Source organism: Cimex lectularius, unplaced genomic scaffold (assembly GCF_000648675.2).
Source record: "Cimex lectularius strain Harlan isolate CLEC.00 unplaced genomic scaffold, Clec_2.1 scaffold144, whole genome shotgun sequence".
NCBI lineage: Eukaryota > Metazoa > Arthropoda > Insecta > Hemiptera > Cimicidae > Cimex > Cimex lectularius.
Window position 1 is genome coordinate 375985 of NW_019392700.1, and position 19148 is coordinate 395132.

At 33.9% G+C, this 19148-nt stretch overlaps 1 protein-coding gene across 4 annotated transcripts in view; it reads right to left on the minus strand.

The window, feature by feature from the left end:
* Positions 1–19148, minus strand: part of LOC106668441 (leucine-rich repeat flightless-interacting protein 2) — an 83340-nt gene that overhangs the window by 25270 nt on the left and 38922 nt on the right. The window contains exon 1 of one of the 4 annotated variants that reach the window (XM_024226120.1): positions 17658–17909. The exons of 2 other annotated variants lie outside the window; for them this stretch is intronic. In XM_024226120.1, coding sequence (XP_024081888.1) covers positions 17658–17894 — 237 coding nt within the window. In that variant the 5' untranslated portion in view covers positions 17895–17909. Of the gene's footprint in view, positions 1–8840; positions 9072–17657; positions 17910–19148 lie in introns of those variants that run through there. One more of the 4 variants, XM_014397208.2, reaches the window with a different exon arrangement.

Consider the following 19148-nt stretch of genomic DNA (forward strand, 5'->3'; position numbering starts at 1 on the left):
TAATCTAAAATTTTCTAGCATTGTATAAATTCATTCTTTTTGAATCTAAAATATTCTAGCATTGTATAAATTCATTTTTTTATCTAAAATTTTCTAGCACTGTATAAATTCTTTTTTTTAATCTAAAATTTTCTAGCATTGTATAAATTCATTCTTTTTTAATCTAACATTTTCTAGCATTGTATAAATTCATTCTTTTTTTATCTAAAATTTTCTAGCATTGTATAAATTCATTCTTTTTTTAATCTAAAATTTTCTAGCATTGTATAAATTCATTTTTTCACATCCTACGTGTATTTGTAAAATTTAAACGATGCCCTGAAGATGATCTCAATAAAGGTCGAAACGTTGGCATGATAAAAAAAATGTTTTTCTAAAACCTACGTCACACCAGTCCGTACCTCACGATCACCAAATAAATCACAAAGACATTTTCAGTAACTGGTTTGTCTAATTTGACTTTTATATTGAAATATTTCATTGTTTTGATAACAATCATAATCTGAAGGCATAATGAACGATTCGTTTTTCATTATTTTATATTATAATTGGCAAATTGGCATGTGATACATCGAAATATATTCAGTTAAAATATTTCCCGTCAACAGCTGCATATTGAAACAAGATAGCTGACACAACTCAGGAAAAAGAGCTAATTAATAAAAGACAATTCTCGAGCAAGACCACCCACTTTTCAATTATGTTAGTACAACTTCCTAGTTTAAGGTAACTATCATAAAAGAAGGATTTTTATTTTTTTTACTATCGGACTGAACGGAGTGCTTATTTGCGGTTGGGTATCGGCATTTTTACTAGCTTAGTGGGAAACGAACTACCATTAACGCAGGATACTACTAAATATCATGCGCATTTCATGACTGAAGGTTCATTAGTACATATTAGTGTAACTGTATCTTGAGAATGGAACGGTCACTTCTTTCAAATAACGTTTCCGACTCGACTACTGCAGTGTTTTCCAAAAGAACATGGCCTGTCACTTAGCTTGTAACCCAAGCATCAAAATTGGCCAAAAGTTTGTCTTTGGGATCAAAACACGAGTGTTTTTCTAGCTTTACAGGGTTCGGAGTGTCCTCATCCCTCGTCCACAACGATGTACTTTGATATATTTTGTATCATTTTGACTGGCCCTGTGACTGGGGTGAACAGAGGCACCTGGCAGTTATGGCATTGGATCCTTCACAATTTATTTGCTCCTGGGAGATGTGAGCTCGGTTCAATTGACGTGGGATCTTTTGGCGTGTAAACAACGCGCCTTCTCCAAACGTGAGACTTATTTTCACCCGCCTTGTTGATTTACGAAAGCAACAAACTGCCTGCCCACCACCCTAATTCGTTTCCATCCTTCGGCTATTTTCAACAGATTAGAAGAATATTTACCACGCAGACGTTAAGGGAAGAGAAAAAAGATTAAATGTTAGCTTGATTTTGGAAAAAAAAATGAGAATCCTTTACCGATGTTTCTGCTGGTTGTTTACGTTCTACCGTACTAACATGCTATTTGCATAATAAACTAACGGCTAAAATTATCCGAATGGACGTATAGAAAAATATGTACACATTAATAAGCTTAGACATCTTAAGCATAAAACGTAAATTATTTTCAACCTTAATAAACATTGTTATGCACTGAGGACACAACTTACGCATATAGATTAAAATTCTGCTCGATGAGTTGAATAATGCAGAAAACTAGTATAGTTTCAGTAAAATAAATATCCACATGTAGTATATTGGACAGAAATATACATATATTTGGTGTTGTTTGTTACAACCTCGTTGAATTCATTCTACTTAGCTAAGGCAAGAAATTTAAGTTTTACAGTGAATTGTACATAATTTGCTTGTTTGTAAAATAACCATTCGGCCAAAGCCTAACAGGAAATCATCTTTCCTTTCCTCATTAGAAGAGAAAACTCTGGAGAAAAGTGCCTTATTCTAGAAAGGATCGCGCATATGTTTACATGTTGAATTGCCACATAACATATATGATGCAATTTTAACTAATCAATACAAAACAAAGATAATTGCGTTATCAATTCAATTACGTTGAATTGACTTATTATTACTGATTATTATTCACGTTAAATAATACAACGGATTTCTGACAAGTTTTTTTAAACTAAAATGTTTTGTTGGATAACTCGATGGTAAATTATAATCCACTGTGTTTAATCGGAATTGCCCATAAAAATCGGAGAGGAAAATAGAATCCACGACCACCGCAGACGACCTGAGCAAAACCTGGAAAGTTTCGTCGATAAAGATCAAGGTTCGGGCTATCGCATCCGGGTCCTCTGCTATTTGCCAAACCCTATGTTAAAATTGCTGCAGGGAAATTTTTTCAACCAGGTCTGCAACCTCGGTACTAAAAAAAAGTACGAAATGAATAAACGTGTTCAGTAAAAACGATAAGAAAAGCTTCTTTCTTAATCCTGCGGCAAAATAAAATTTAGAGTATTATTAAACTGTTAAAGCCTGTTACCACCTCTTTTTACTTTCAATATTCCAATATTTAAATAACTGAACGATTAGCACTTGTCGAATGGCAATTCGTCCAGAAATCTTCTGCCACTTAAATGACTTAAAATAACGGCAAACTAACAAAGATAAGATAACACTATTTGTCTCCTATTTAACGAATCAGAAAATTTCCTTTATCTCAAGCGTAAAGACTGTACGATTACTACTCCCAAGAATTTTTTTATTTTTTGTAACAATAAAAATTAGGAACATGTAATAAGTAAGAAGGCTTACGAAGGCTCAAATAAAACTTATTTATAAAGAATAATTAATGGTTCGTCATAGAGATATTATTTTATTTATTTCGGAATTTGAATATCGGCAATAAGCACAAAAGTCTTCTTTAGTGTAGGATGTCTCACTTGTATCAAAGAAATTATCCATGGAATCTGGCGTTTCTTGTCCTTTATAACAGAACTTATTTATTCTAGAAACGATGAATGGTGGAGTGAGTGCGGTGTTCAATCCTTATAAAAGGATAATTCCTATTCAAAGTACGTTGTTTTACAACGATCTGGATTTCGAGCTTTTAGCTCATCATCAGGTTGAAGGAGTTCTACAAAATGATAATGAGCTAAAAGCTCGAAATCCGGATATTTGAAAACTACTTACTGTGAGTAGGAACTATCTTTTTAAAAAGATTGAACACCGCACTCACTCCACCATTCATCATTTCTATTAATTTGCTTGTCAAATCTTTTGCAATTCATGTCGAGAGACGTGGTTGTAGAACTCCTTCAACCTTATGATGAGCTAAAAGCTCGAAATCCGGATAGTTGAAAACAACTTACTGTGAGTAGGACCTATCTTTTTAAAAGGATTGAAACTATTCTATGTTAAATATAAGCAACATACAAGAAAACCAACAAAACTGTACTAACATTTTACGATAAGTATGATTTTGTTTTGCCATTTAACTAGTTCGTTTATACAATATTTCAGAAATATAATAATTTTCATCCATTTAGGCCGTAAGGTTACCACACTTCACTTTGCTCTATCATGTTTACAATATCAGAACAGTGCATTTGAAAGTCAAATGCTCAATAATACATAATGAAAGCACTTTGGGACAGACGGCAGGCGACTTCTTCTTTCATAAGGTGAAAAGCCAAATAAAGCCATCGACCGGAGTTTAGAGAATAGCTGGTTTCACCGAGGAATAATTATCAACGATCCCGGATTCTTTTCATTTCACCAAGGAGCCATTTATCACGGCTGGGCACCCTCGAGGCAGTAAAAACCTTCATTCACCGGTGTGCTTATTAATTTCGGCTTTGGCGTTTGCGGGGAACCAAGAAGAAAAAGGCGTGTTCGATCCTCGGAGGTGACATCACCGTTACATTTGCGAAGTCCGGCTTTCTTGAAGCACAACGGCGGGTGGAATCAAATTGTTCTACTAATTCATCCTCATTAAATTTCAATTTATATTTTATTTCAAACAGGTGTCCGCTGGAAAAACAATCTTCATCACCCGCTGTTGCGTTCCACGAATAATAAATAAACACGAAATGCAATTGAGAAACCATCCTCATTGCGAAACAGTCAATTTTTGAATGCAGAACATGTGAAAGTCTGGTAGGAAATCCCCTGCCAAGTATGGAGGGAAATTGTTAAGTAATTATCAAATTCCTGTTAACCTAATTTTAGCGGATAATTTCAAATTTTAAAAATTCCACCTTTTCTCCCCGTTTTTTTAAAACCAATTAGTACAGCTTTTCAGTAATAAACAAACCGCTTAATTTAACAATGAAAGTGAGAAAGTTAAACGATTGCGCTTTCAGGTCGTCGGGAACAATGGCAAAATGCGAAATCTTTTCCCCTACGTTGCACGGAGGTGTCACTCTAATGGTTCCAAGGTAAAAGCAACAAGGAATTCAATACGAGTCTTTTTCAACTTAACTGTCAAGATCTGAGATTTTATCTAGAGGAAGGTCGCTGGTTTATCTTACTATCTCGACTGTTGTCCTCGGATATGACCCAAAAACCAAAGGATTCGTTAAAGCAAAGTCGGACTGTACAGAACAATACAGGTAGAGGTACAACAGGTAGGTGCATTCCAACAGATAATCCTTTCAAACGCCAATGGAGTAAACCTTCTTCTTATTATCATTATCACATAAATGAATATGTTTACTATCGTCTCGTTTATCATCAACCATACGATAGTAATGAGCCTAGTTATTTCTTTAAAATAAGTATAGAACAAATAATGCATTTTCACAATGCATATTGTATTAATGCAAATAACGATGTATAATGAAAACTGCATGAACCATGACAAAACAAATATAGACAAAAAATAACAGCAAAAAATTTACCAATACAAAATTTGACCGATTAAAAGTAGAAACAAAACGTGAAGTATACTCTAAAACTAGTTAACTTGAGAACTAAAAACTTAACCAAAGCCAGAAAATCGTATAATTTTTCAGTCATTTAAGATAAACTTAACCCTGTATAATTTGATGAAAACTTAAGTTACCGACGGATTTTGAGAGACAAATTATGGGCCTAATAAATAAAATACACTGCCGGTGAGATAGAGAGCGATAGGTTTTTTTTACATGAGCAAATCACGTTTTTTGTCCAAATATCACGAATTATTCGAAAACCGTAAGAAATCGGGCAAAATGGTGACCAATTTAAAATTTAAATTTCCTATCGATTGCTAAAAGGTGTCGCTCCAGGACGGTTTCCTGGCTTCACAGCTCAATTTGAAGTTTTCGTAAAACGTGCAAAAATTAACGTGTTCCGGAATTTTTGAATTTATTGAAGAATGACTGAAGCTAAGAAAACATTTCAAAAACCATTTTGTTAAGCTTACAATTTCCTAAAAAATGAGACCTAGCGCAGGTCTGGGATTTAAAAGGCTGAGAAAATATGCAATTCCAAAGTTTGCCAAAAACCAGGTGGTCGGTTTTTCTAAGGGCAGTGTAATTCTAATAAACAAAATGTGAATTAATCTACTTAGGAGAAAAATTGAGCCCGCCGGTTAAAAAAANATATATTATTATTATTATTAGCTCAAAACTGAAGCTATACTGTTACAACTCTAGCCTTTGTAAGCTATACTTGCCTATGAATTAACCGACTAGTTAAAGAAAGGGAAAGTACAAACTAAAATAATAAAAATTTTTACCAAAGACCGAAAATCGTACTATTTTTCAGTCTCTTAACCCACAATAACATATTTTTGACGAAAACCTAAAGTAACCGACGAATATGAGAGAAAACTATGAACCTAATAAATAGTTATATTAAAAAAATTGAGTTAATTTACTTAGGAGGAAAATACCTGCTGGTAAAAAATAGTATACTTTTACTGAGGCTGAACTGATTTAATCCTTGCTAACTATACCTCAACTGCCTAAGAATCAACTGACTACTTAAAAACAGGTGAAAGTACATACAAAAATAACCATTACAAATAATAACTATCTGTGAAATTTAAATAATCCACAATCCGTGACATTTAAATAATCTACAATCTTAAAAGTTATTTTACTACATTTAAACGGAAATAATCGAAATACCCTAAAAGTTTAAGAGGCAAACATAAAAAATTAAAATAATATATTAATGTAAAGTTTCAAAATAAAAACCACTTTTCGTGACGAATTTAAAATTTATTTTAAAACTAATCTCGATTGTTCTTGACGTTGACGGTGCGTTCGGTTACGTATCTATGTGAATGTTATAAGAAATATATTATACAACATTTTGACGTTACGTTGCCGGCCGCTGACCTGATAAAATGGGAATCGACCTTTAAGCACTATAAAAGAACCACATTTCGGACATACGTATGTCCTCAAGACATCCACCTCTATAGTCTTTCACCACTGCAATTCCCAGAAATCGAGAAAATAACCGCGCGCCATTGGGCAACCAGGATGGGGCAATTTTTCCTGTGTAAGTTTCAGCGAACAGATGATAGTGAAACGTGACTACCCAAAGGTCGAATTCAAGAAGAAAGTCAAACCACACATGCCAGGGATATAAAACGACAAAAAAACATCCTACCCCCGATAAACCCATTTTGAACTTCGATACGTTTCTAGAATATATGAAGGACAAAAATTAAAATGTAAAATTATCAGTTTTACTTAATGAAAGTGAAGCCAATTAGTAGCGCCTAGTCGCTCTGATTCTAAATAGATTTTAATTTGTTTTTCTAGATTATTAAAATATTTTAAAAGATCAGAGCTTAAAAATCTCATCAATCATTCTTGATAACATCCCTAGAACTATCAACCTTAACCAAGTAAAAAAGGAAATGAACTTTTTAACAACTTTGTTTTGAACAAAAACAGTAACTTTCAAGGAATTATCAATAAACATAGTCTATTATTCATGATTAGCCTCCCTGTATGTTTACTTGATATAAGCTTCTTTTTTTTCAACAGATGCCAAAGAAAAGATGTTAATTATAAAAGGAAAATACTGATGTATAATAATAAATAAACTGTGATAACAAAACCCGAATCATAAAAAATTGTTTCTTTTATTTAGTTATATTTATTTACTTTTATTTATATAGGAACCTGGTAGAATTCTTTGGAAAGAATAACAAAGCAAAGCAATAGTTTATATTTGATAGTGTGTTCTTATTTCTTTGTAACAACAGTTTGATTTCCAATTAAGTGTCCAAAACGACATTTGAAAATTTCTATCTTTCACCCTCACACGTAATCCCTGACCTCTGAAACTTATTCAGAGCTGATGATCATTAAAAGGCGTGAATTGTGGGTTTTGATAACCGATTTTATATGGTTCTTTAGAAAGAATAATGGTAACCAGACGAATGACATATGACCGTGATCGTCAATAGTCATCCAATGTGACCTAGTCGGTTCCAACAAAACAATAAAAAATGACTATTACTACTGATAAACACAACATTCCAAAGATATATGTTGGTGTTATGAACTGTCAAGTGGAACCAAGCAAAATGAGCCGATTTTAAAATAAATGACTTTTCAAATTGTTTTCTCTTCCATGTCCTCCAACCTGATCATTTACGTTCCCTCGTTAAAAACTATTTCGGGATACAAAACGTATGTATTTTCATCATAACCTCAGTTCGAGAAGATAAAAAGTTTTTGACATTTTAAGAAGTGTGTAGACCATCGAATTTGGACGAAATAAATAATACATAGGTATAGTTAAAGATCCCTATCTGTCTGATCGAACAAAATAGATTTTATAACACATTTGTTACAAATAGTTAAGAATAAACAAGATGTGTAGATTTTGCTCCATTTTCAACTTACTTTTTATTTTCTATGATAATTAAAGAAGATGGGGAAAACAAGTACGGTCATAATAAAAGCCAAAAGTGCATAAATCATTAACAATAAAAAATGAGTGTCATGGTGAAAATCATTGCTGTTATTGCTGCACTCAATTTTTCTATTAAGTTCACCAGGTCGCGAACCAGCTCGAGCGATTCAACAATCGTCTTTGTATAATTTGTTAGTTTTGCTGACAAAATCCTTAGCCTCATAGTTTTGGATGATCAAAATTAATAACTGATTAAAAAATGAAGACTTAATGTTATAATATTTACAGGCGCAGGTGAAATGCCAAAAATTGGCCGAGACAAAAAGCTTGGATAAGCTCACCAGGATGACCACGCACTATCAAGTCGCGGGCACTTTTATTGTCCTATCATGTACTCTATTGTCAAAAGAAGAGAAGAAGAAATTGGTCCTTTTTTTTAAACTTAATCAAGTCTGTTACGAGAATTTACCGTGTAAGCTTTTGTTTTGTTGATAAATCGGAGAAAAATAAAATACGGGGTTAGATAAACGTAGCACTTTGGCATATCAATATTATTAATGTTTGTTTGTGTTGTGTAGGCTAAGTGGGTTTTGTTGGCTCTGAAGACACGACGGAGATTCGAAAATACCTGCTTCGGGTGTGGCTAAATTATGATGGCTACAGAAAAAATCTAAAAATCAATTTAACGTGTTTATAAATGGCAGGTCCGAAGCTTGCTTGTGTATTACCGTAATAGATAATTCACTGGCATATAATTTTTTTTAATGTGATTTCAACATAAAAAATTACGCTCAAGTTCCATTCTTCATAAGAATACTGCCAGTCGTATTTGCAGACAGGTCTTAAGAATTCAGACTACGATTTTTATGGGTATAACGAAGCTTCACGCCAGGAAATTGTGTACAAAGTTAAAATACTTACAGATTCCAGTGTAGATGAGAAATAAAATTGAAACAGGGTAAAAATCACAAAATCACGTTATAATGAAAAATCACAATTCAATAGGAACCTACATCGTCGCCACTCTTTCCGAGGAAGTCGACGATGCCTCCTTCGTCTTCGGAAGAAGATTGGGTCTCCCCGAGCCGGATGATGGTGACACCGTCGCCGTCCAGGCAGACGCCGGATTCTGCAGAACCGTCCGAGAGGCAGCCGGACTCCGATGTTACATCGACGATGGATACGAAACGTCCACCGGTTTCCTCCTCGGTCATGCTGGAGCGACTGGTGTGCCGACTGCCGTGCCCACCCGGGCCCGCAGCCTCGTCCCCCCCGAAACAACGCCCCCCTCTTTTAAAACTGCAGCTGCCTCTTTTATTTTTTGTCTCGACCCACCTTCTCCGTTTACATTCTTCGCATAATAATAACGAAAATCAAACTGGAATGCCTGACGCCACACATAATTGAGGAAGGAAAAATCACTGGCACATTTTAAACGCATCAATCCTTTGGCCACACAAACTCTCAACAAGAGCCATTTTCACAAACTTAGTAAATTAAATTTTTTTAATATCTTAATAATAAATTAAATAAATACTTTTTAAGGATTTTTATTAGTTTTATGGCCTGCAAACTACAATGGTCTTTGCCAGCCTTATCTTCCTTTCATTTCAGTATTTCTTTTCTATCTTTCTCTCGCTTTAAACTTACTACTTTCTTTTACTGTTTCTCCAGCCAAATTATGATATTGTATTATACAACAGTAACCAACTCTCTCTTCCATTTATCCCATTGCTAGCTCTCTGTACCTCAGAGCCTCGCTAATAAAATAAAACAAATACACAGAAATATAAATAAAATATATTCTGAGGTTAGCATTCACTCTACCCAAAAGTACTCGATATTCATAGGGATAAACCCTGCCATTCACGCTAATAAGTTACATAAACCACAAATCATTCCCACTATCCCCAGAGCATTCGATATTCCTCGTGGTAATTGGGAGAAACCCTGCCATTCATACTAATAAATTATATTCACACAATAGACTACATTCACGCTACACCAGAGTATTCGATATTCCTTGTGGTAATTAAGGATAAACCCTGACATTCACGCTAATAAATTACATACACATACAACAAATCATTCACCCTAACCCAGAGTACTCAATATTCCTCGTAGTAATTGGGGATAAACCCTTCCATTCACGCTAAAAAATTACAGTTACAGCACAAACTACATTTACCACGCTCTGAGAAACGCTAACTGCCTCTGCGATATCCACTTGCCAGTGACCTGGATGACTCATTCTCACAATAATATTGCGATCTTCTGGTTTAAGATGATGTCTTTCCATCGTTAAAGAGAGTATAGCAGGATTAAATTGGAGAAAAGACGAGAAAAGGTGTTTGTTTACAAAATGAATAATCTTAGTGTTTACTATTCTTAAGAAAATCCGTTGTTAAAAATGAGGATTGACATTTTTTTGTTTTTGGTTTGTTTTTTCTATTTTGTTTCATCCAACTAACGAGAATATATCGGTTAATTTAATTAAAATTAACATAATAAATTACAAGTGTAAGAATAAATTACAAATATCCCTATTCATTTTTTGCGCAGTTTAGATGAATATATTTGTTTGCTCTAACAATATTCCATAAATGCGTTTGATGTACATTATTTATAGACAATCTTCGCAACGTTAAAAAGACAAAAACATAGTCTGCACTTCTGGCCAGTCACTGCCACTCAATTATTAACTTACCTAATATCTAGTTATATCATCTGAATCATTTGGCTCAACATTTTAATTATAATAATACTAATCATAAAATATAAAGATAAATTTCCACTAACCCTCAAGAAAATACAGTGCTTTCTGTTTAAACAACTTTTTCGTAACTAGTAAACTAGTTTTACAGCAAAATATCTTTGAATTTACTTATCCCACATTGAATTTACATATTTCACATAGCGAGGAAAACTAGGTTCAGATGCAATTATTGATGAAAAACTATAATTGTTCTTTTATACTCGTCTAATAAACGATTGTATTGTTTTTGCGTGTACAAACTCACCTAAGTTGTTATTTCCCGCTCTCCTCAAGTTTTCCTAATATTAATCAGATAAAAGAATTGCTACCAGTTAGATATCTTCTATAGATTCTTTCCTATTTAAAGTTATAATCGTTTTCAATAAGAAGGGTAATAAAACTGTTAGTTTCACTTAGCATAGAATTAGTTAAGTTTGATTTTAACCAAATATCCATTTATAATCAAAATCAAATCAAAATGAACATTAACGTACGTTTAATGTTGATTGTACAATGTGTAATTTACGACTGCTTACTATAATATATCACAAAACGTGCCATTACCTCGAATAATAAATTGTATACATGATATAAACTTTTAATAATAGATTTGGTAAATTCTTAACCAACGCACGATGCTACAGAATTATGCAGGATTAATTCTATCCTAACAGTATAAACTAATACTGTTAAATCGAAAATAACCAAAAAACTGGGGAGTGGGCTGTCTTAAGAACGTGCTGAATGGTCCACGATCATTGTCAAATGTGTGGCTGTGAATAAAGTTCATTGCAAAGAATCTTATGTTACGTTAAGATCATCAATCCAACCTAATAACAAGAGAAACAAAATGATCTGAAAGCAATTTGAAGTACAAATCGAAAAATAAAAACCACACCTACCTAAATACAAACATTCGGCATATGGTATACAGTAACCCCACGAAGTCAAAAATAAACTTGAAGCTAGGCTTGGCTGACCCAGAACTGACCATTATCTCCGCCAAACCATGATTACATTTACTTATTAATAGATTTTCCACGACAAACAAAAACAAAAAAGAACTTAGAGGACTAAATTCCATATCATCAAATCCTTCAAAGATGAATCATTAAAAGGGTTTATTGCAGTCAAGTACAAATACATTTTTCTTCAATTCTTGAAAGTTATAAATAAATTTTATCTTTTTTACTCAAGATCTTGAATTAAGGCGAAGTAAAGGGTAAAAGTATACTGATATTAATTCATTGCAGTAAATAAGTCATAAGTTGATAAAGTTGGAGTTCCACAAGGAAGCGTTTTGAGGAAATGTTCAATTAACTGGTGAACATAGGCGCTCAGATCAGTAAGTCTTGATGGATTTAACTGGAGCAAAGCAGATGCTTGGAGGTCAAAGCAGGAAATTACAGAAAAGCTGGAGAATGGTGTGATCATTGAAGCAATAAGACCAACTCGTCTAAATCAAACTTAGCACAGTAGCGCAGTATGTATACCAAAATAGTCTTTCTAATAAGGTTTCAATGTGGTCCCGTTTCCTATACAAACACATCAAGATTGTCCATTAAAAAAAACCCAACGAATATACTAATACATCTCGCGAGTGGTTTGGCGTCCGACTCGTGTTTGCCACTCTAGAAATCCTGGGTTCGCATCCGGGCACACCCTATAGATTTTTAATTGAGAATAGTATGAAAGAATATTGTTAAGTGATTTGACCCCACGTCCTGATAGTTGGACGTTAAAACCTCCTAGATGGCAGGAATTACTTTACTTACTTATTTTTACTTACTAAAACCTCTCATAGTGAGTCGTGTTATCATTCTGCACGTTAAAAAATTAATCTGCCTACTGTTGATTTGACCTGTACGGCAAATTATTCCACCTGGTGTTCTACCTCAGCGACTTTGACTGAAAAAGTACAGTTTGTGCAAATCGAATACAAATAGCTGCAGATAATTATTCGAACCATAGTACTATTCACCGAGACTTGAACGCCCGACGAAAAAGAAGTTCTTAAACGTACTTCTGAACGTCATTAACTCATTACTAACGACTAGCCTTACACTTTCAATAAATTGAAAACCCGCCATCACAAAGGCTAAAGATTCGAACAAAAAAGAACGAATCTTCACAATGGTACCAATTTTCGTGGTAACATAATTAAAATTTACTGCTTAAAATGGATTTTATTTACTTACTTTTTTTAAATTTATGTTAGAAAACATTTCCATGTGGTTTTTTTCAATAAAAAAGTACAAATATTACTTATTTACATGAAAATTAAATGTACATAAATTTAGTCATCTGTAAGGACCACCATTGTGTCCTACCAATTTTCCATGTAAGAGTAAAAGTACATATAATTACTAACAATATACTTCCTAATATCTAAATTTTTATTATTCTAATGCAACAATTTTTTATTATTATTTGGAGATCGTGAGATGCGGTCTGGTGTGACGTAGGTTTTAGAAAAACATTTTCTTTATCGTGCCAACATTTCGATCTTTATTGGGATCATCTTCAGGGCTCAAAGTGTTTATTTTCCGTGTAGATTTGTCATTCTTGTGAGTCGTGTTGAGAGTGCCCCTCCCCTTTGAGCCCTGAAGATGATCTCAATAAAGATCGAAACGTTGGCATGATAAAGAAAATGTTTTTCTAAAATCTGCGTCATACCAGACCGCATCTCACGATCTCCAAATAATCATTGACTAACGGCCACTAAAAAACACTACACACTTTTTTATTATTGTTGAGTTATTGGCTCACGTTCAAAGTGATCTAATAGAAAGACGAGTATTAAACTGAAAAGATATACAAAAAATCTCCTTCAAGCAAAAGGCCAAACGTATTTATTTTGTATCATGATGCGTACAATTTTCCTATTAGTATAAATCGTAAAATTTGCTCAGACTTTTTCTCGGAATCTTTAACGCAACAATTACACAACTTAAAAGGTAAATTTTTATATAGTTTGCGCTGCTGAATAATAAATAAAAGATAAAATTAACTTGTAACGTAGGTCGAGTAAACACGAGATAAGTATACGGCACGATTTTCCTTATGTGATATCAGCGTTTTTATTTACAAACTAAATTTCTTTTATCTATACTCAGTACATTTATTTTTAAGCTTTCGTTGAATTGTTACATTTCAGTGTTAAAATTTTCAATCTAATACAATTTTCTTGGCTAAAATATATTAACGATGTTTTCTTATATTTTGACCTCAACAGTTAATCTTATGATTCTTCCTTCTTGAAGGTGGGGTAATAGGTCATCTCAATTTGAGAGATTGAGATGACTTATTATCCCACCTTCAGAAGGAAGAATCATAAGATTAACTGTTGAGGTCAAAATATAAGAAAACATCGTTACTCTAATCATGGGAGATATCAACAGACATGCCAGTACTGCCCATCGGGGATGTGGTATGTTCTACAGACAGATCGGTGAAGAACACGGAACACAAGTAATGTTAAGTCTTAAGAAATGGTCTTCACTAAATAATAAGTTATTAAACACTCAACTCAAGAAAGAATTCTTGATAAAATGTAGAAGAAACAATGTCTTTCCTAATTATCTTAATAACGTGTTAAAAGTGGACATATTTTACCGGTGAGCACAGCTACTTACATCAAAAAACTAGATTCCATATTTTATAACTCAAAAAAGAAAATCTTAAACCTGGATATAAGCATTGCTTATTCCCAGAATAAAGGATTTGAAAGAGACATAGCTACAAAACAAAATGAATTAAATGGAAAGATTCCCCCCAATATAATTATAGAATTTAGGAGAAAACAGAGAGAATTCATTGATAGGGAAAAGAAGAAACGAAAATTAAAACTGAATAAAAAACTAGATAACCTATTAAATGAAAGAAACGGAAGAATTTCTAGTGAGCCCAATGAAGTCCAACAGGACTGAGTCGTAAACCTGACAGATAAGCCTATATCGGAAGTAGTTGAAATATTGTCAGTTGGACCAAAATTTAATGTGAAAAGTAAATTAACAAGCAAGACAGTCATGGACACAATCGGCGAACTGGAAGTTTTCCTAAGTAAAGAACAAGATGAAAACCTTAAAGGGGAAGTTAGGGCGGCAATAACCAATATAATGACAAACTTTCATAATAAATTAAAAAAATTGAGATGACCTATAATCCCACCTTCAAGAAGGAAGAATCATAAGACTAAAATATATTAATATTGTATTTCTTGGCTAAAATATATTAATATTGTATGAACGTCCTGATACTATTTAACCTGTAATTATTGAATAAGTTTACAAGCAATGATAAAAACGAATTAAACGATTGATTTCAGCATAATCTCGCTCAGCGACATCACAACTTATGTTAGAGCAATTTGAACTGAACAAATTTGTAATAATATTATGTTGAACAGATCTAATCTTTGTTTAGATTTGACACATTCGATGAAATCTATATATACAGATGAATTTTCTTTCTACCACTGAGCCCGTTAGGATGCCGAAACGCGTTGAAAGTAAATATAAAATGGTTTTTCCCAGGGTGCAATCAACTCTGAATAAGCAAACCTGCCAAAACTGGGCGGCTTCGGCCCGACTGAGAAATAAAAATACAATTTAAATATAAACAGCCGTTCGGTTTCCAAATGGGACGCTGCGCCGTGCCGAATGGAGGTTTTCAATAGTGCGTTCTCCTGTGCGTAAGTCATTTCGGCCTATTCTAACTTTTCACAAACCATTTTACAATAATCTATAAACTTATTTTAAACTTATCGCCACTCGATCACTCTACTGGGAATAGTTATTCAGATATCGTGAGATGCGGTCGGGAGTGATGTAGGTTTCAGAAAAACATTTTCTTTATCGTGCCAACGTTTCGATCTTTTATTGAGATCATCTTCAGGGCTGGGATTTACAAACAATGTTTACATTTAACANTGATGTAGGTTTCAGAAAAACATTTTCTTTATCGTGCCAACGTTTCGATCTTTTATTGAGATCATCTTCAGGGCTCAAAGTGTTTGTCTTCTGTGTAAGTGTGCCATTCTTGTGTGTCGTGTTGAGTGTGCCTACATGTCGTGTTTTTCTGAAACCTACATCACTCCCGACCGCATCTCACGATATCTGAATAACTATCGATTAACGGTCACTAATCTCTACACATTTCTACTGGGAATGTTTACTCTGCGGGGAAATAATCCCCTAAAAAAAACCTGATAGAGCAAAGTCCACATACGGCCAAGATTCAGGCGCACAACGGAATAAATACACGAAGAAGTAAGTATGTACTTAGGGAAACTCGACGTGCAAGTTACAAGTGCGGCACTTAACCCCGATTTCCGGGATCAATTCTGGCCCGGAAAACCGAAATAGACTCTGAATGAGGCCGTCGTTTCCAGGCTTTTCTTTTAAAGTTCTTTTTCGAACCATTAATAACAAATTTCGGATTCTCTTAATATCCCGAGAGAAAAAAACATCTAACTATTTTAGTTTTATCTTCTCTAATCAAACTGGTCCGTGGTCTTTCGCTGTTGAAATCGATACTGTTAACGATCAATCCAGTGATTCTATTAATCAAGACGAAAAAGTACGTTTATTATATTACGAACAACATAATGCACTGTGTGTTACTACGTGATACGTAATGCTATTATGTATAATTATGTGGAATTATTCATAGAGTTAATGAAGGACAATTTTAATATATACTATCTAGCATTGCGAAATTATTGTATAGAATATAAGTATGGAGTAATATGAAGTATAAATATAAGTGTTAAAGGTGATTTGGATCACTACATGTATTATTAAGTAATGTGTTCCATGCAACGTGTCCCAACATTCCATGCAACGAACGAAGGAAGAATCGACGCAGTCATCAAAAATAAGTAACTTTTGTAACTTTTGCTAAGTTTTCGACCTTTATTGAGGTCTTCAACAGGGCTCTACAAGTAATAACAACGTGAATAATTAATACATAATAAGCAACACAATAATTCTCAAACAACAATTTGATCTCACGTGTGTGTGTGTTTACTGTTGTTTTTAACCGTTATCATTATAATATTTTACTTTAATATTGTGATATTATCCACTGTTGCCTGAGAATTATTGTTATTTATTATTTATTAATTATTAACGTTGTTTTTACTTCTTTCAATTAATTAATCTTTATGTAAGGTATTGGTTGAAATGAAAAAGCTAGAGTGACGAGCGGGATTCGAACCCACGACCTTCGGCTAAATACGCTGCTCTACCACTTGAGCTATCGTGACTTCTATCCACTCGGACACCAACCTCCCACTTCAACCTACCTTTCGAATTTTCCCTCCTTTTTGCCTTTTTTTCAATTGCCATTGGTTAATCGGACCAAGACATATAATGGACTTGTTATTACTTTTAGAGCTCTGATGAAGAAGACCTCAATAAAGGTTGAAAGCTTGGCATAAGTTACAAAACATTGTTTTTGATGACCCCATCCTTAATCTCGAACTTTCTATATAATGCAACATTACATTATTACACACTGTATAAACTATTACAAGTAATGTATAATAAACGTATTATTCTTTGATGTATTAATATCACAAGGATTTAACTTGCAACTTATCCTAATACCATAAGGATAACAAAACACTACTGTATTTTTTAGTTTTGAAAAAGCAGAAGTGACTCATGCTGAATACAATGTGGTGGCTTATCATTCTTTCAACATCATATAAACAAGTGTGAGTTTATAAGCAGTTGAACGTGCAGTCATTTGATAAATATTGACAGAGTTGCTTTAATCGAATTGAAAGAAGCTGTTTGACAGTTTTACAGTATTGCAATTTAAATATGTGTCGATGCGGTTTTCATATATTTCTTTTAAGGGTTTTCCACTTTCACAATTTTCCATCGACCCTAAACGATGTGTAATACCACAGATTAAATTTAAATCCTCTACTTGAACTAAAAATATTCATTAGTAGGGGTGAACGTACTTCCCTTAATTATTTGCGAAATAACCTTTTAACGTTTGTGTACCGGCTATGTAAACATGAAATGGAATATTTCTACATGTTCGTGCAGTGGTGTCTCACCTTCGGGAAGTCGCTGGCAATCACCTCCTGAACATCAGGCTCTCCCCCCCGGCGTTCTGCGCTAAGGACGACCATGTTCTCCGCCTCCGAGTCGACGACTGGGACTGCCGTCGAGTTCCATGAAGGAAGGTCAGCAGTTGGACAGGAACCAAACGGGAAAACGGCGGAAACTGTCCGGGATTCGCTGTCGTCGCGTAGGAGGCAGCGTGCCAAAAGACGCGGACGTTGTCCGTTCATCTTTGCAGTCGAACAAAAGACGCGGAGGATAAAACAGCGATGTACATAACGACAAGGTCCTTGATTCATATAACCCGTGATACTGGGATAAAACGAAAATCGTGCAATATACATTACTGTCTAATGCACTTAGCACATGGGGGCTCTTACTGCTCTTAAATAAGATATCTAGCCCATGGGAAATTCATTAGGGAAAATTCACGAAATGAGAAAAACTCAAGTGTGAGAAAACTTGATCTTTATTAATACAAACGTTTTACTTACGATTTTTCATTCCCACATTTTTCAACAGCAAACGTCGGTCGGCGCTCTATATAAACACTAAACAGTTTGTTGTTAATTCTTTTACAACATTAGGACCCCGAAAGACTACATACATGGATAATATTCCTATTTGGTGAAAACATTTTAAAGGTCAAACCAAAACAGAATACTGTTAAGACATTGGACAGGATAACTGAAATATTACCATCATCGAAATAATACCAAAAAATCAAAATTATTATAGCATAAACAAATCTCTTAAATTAAATTTCCCTCTGTCTGGTCTCGCAGAAAGGCTAATATTCTGACATCGCATGATTCTTCTAATTTAAAATTAATTATTCCAAGATTTCAACCAAATACAGGATAAGTAATAGATTGATTTTTCAAATTTCAAATGTGTTATTTGAGAAACGTGTACTTCTGAAACGCTTTTTGAACGACTTTCGTCTATTTGCCCGCATATTGATCGTCATGCTGGTTTCTCCAGGTATAGAAGTATAAAAAAAACTACGTATAGCTTTAACAGGCGGACCAGGGTACGGGCGGTTTGTGGATTAAACTAAACAAACGGTCGAAGGATTGTGATACGAGTTTGGAATCCTAATTCTTAAGTTTTACACTACTTTCTTAAACAGTTTTACATGTTTTAACTTAATTCACTCATACAGATAGTTGCATATTCTCCGTTTCGACAGATTATGTTACAAGGCGTATTCATTAAATGTTACAAAATTAAACATTCCACTTACATGTTGATGCGTCCCATTTAAAAATAAACACCTTCCACGTTTGAACTAAATATACTTTATAAATAAATGATTTCCCGAGGTCGAAAAAAAAACTTTCTGCAATTTTTTATCTAACTCAAAAACTCAAATTATATAGTGGTTAAGTTAAAGGAAGTGACTAGGTCAAAGTTTAAACGATATTATAAATTAAAATCGTGCCGTTCCGCTAGTTGTTTGTTTACGCCTAACAGTAATATAT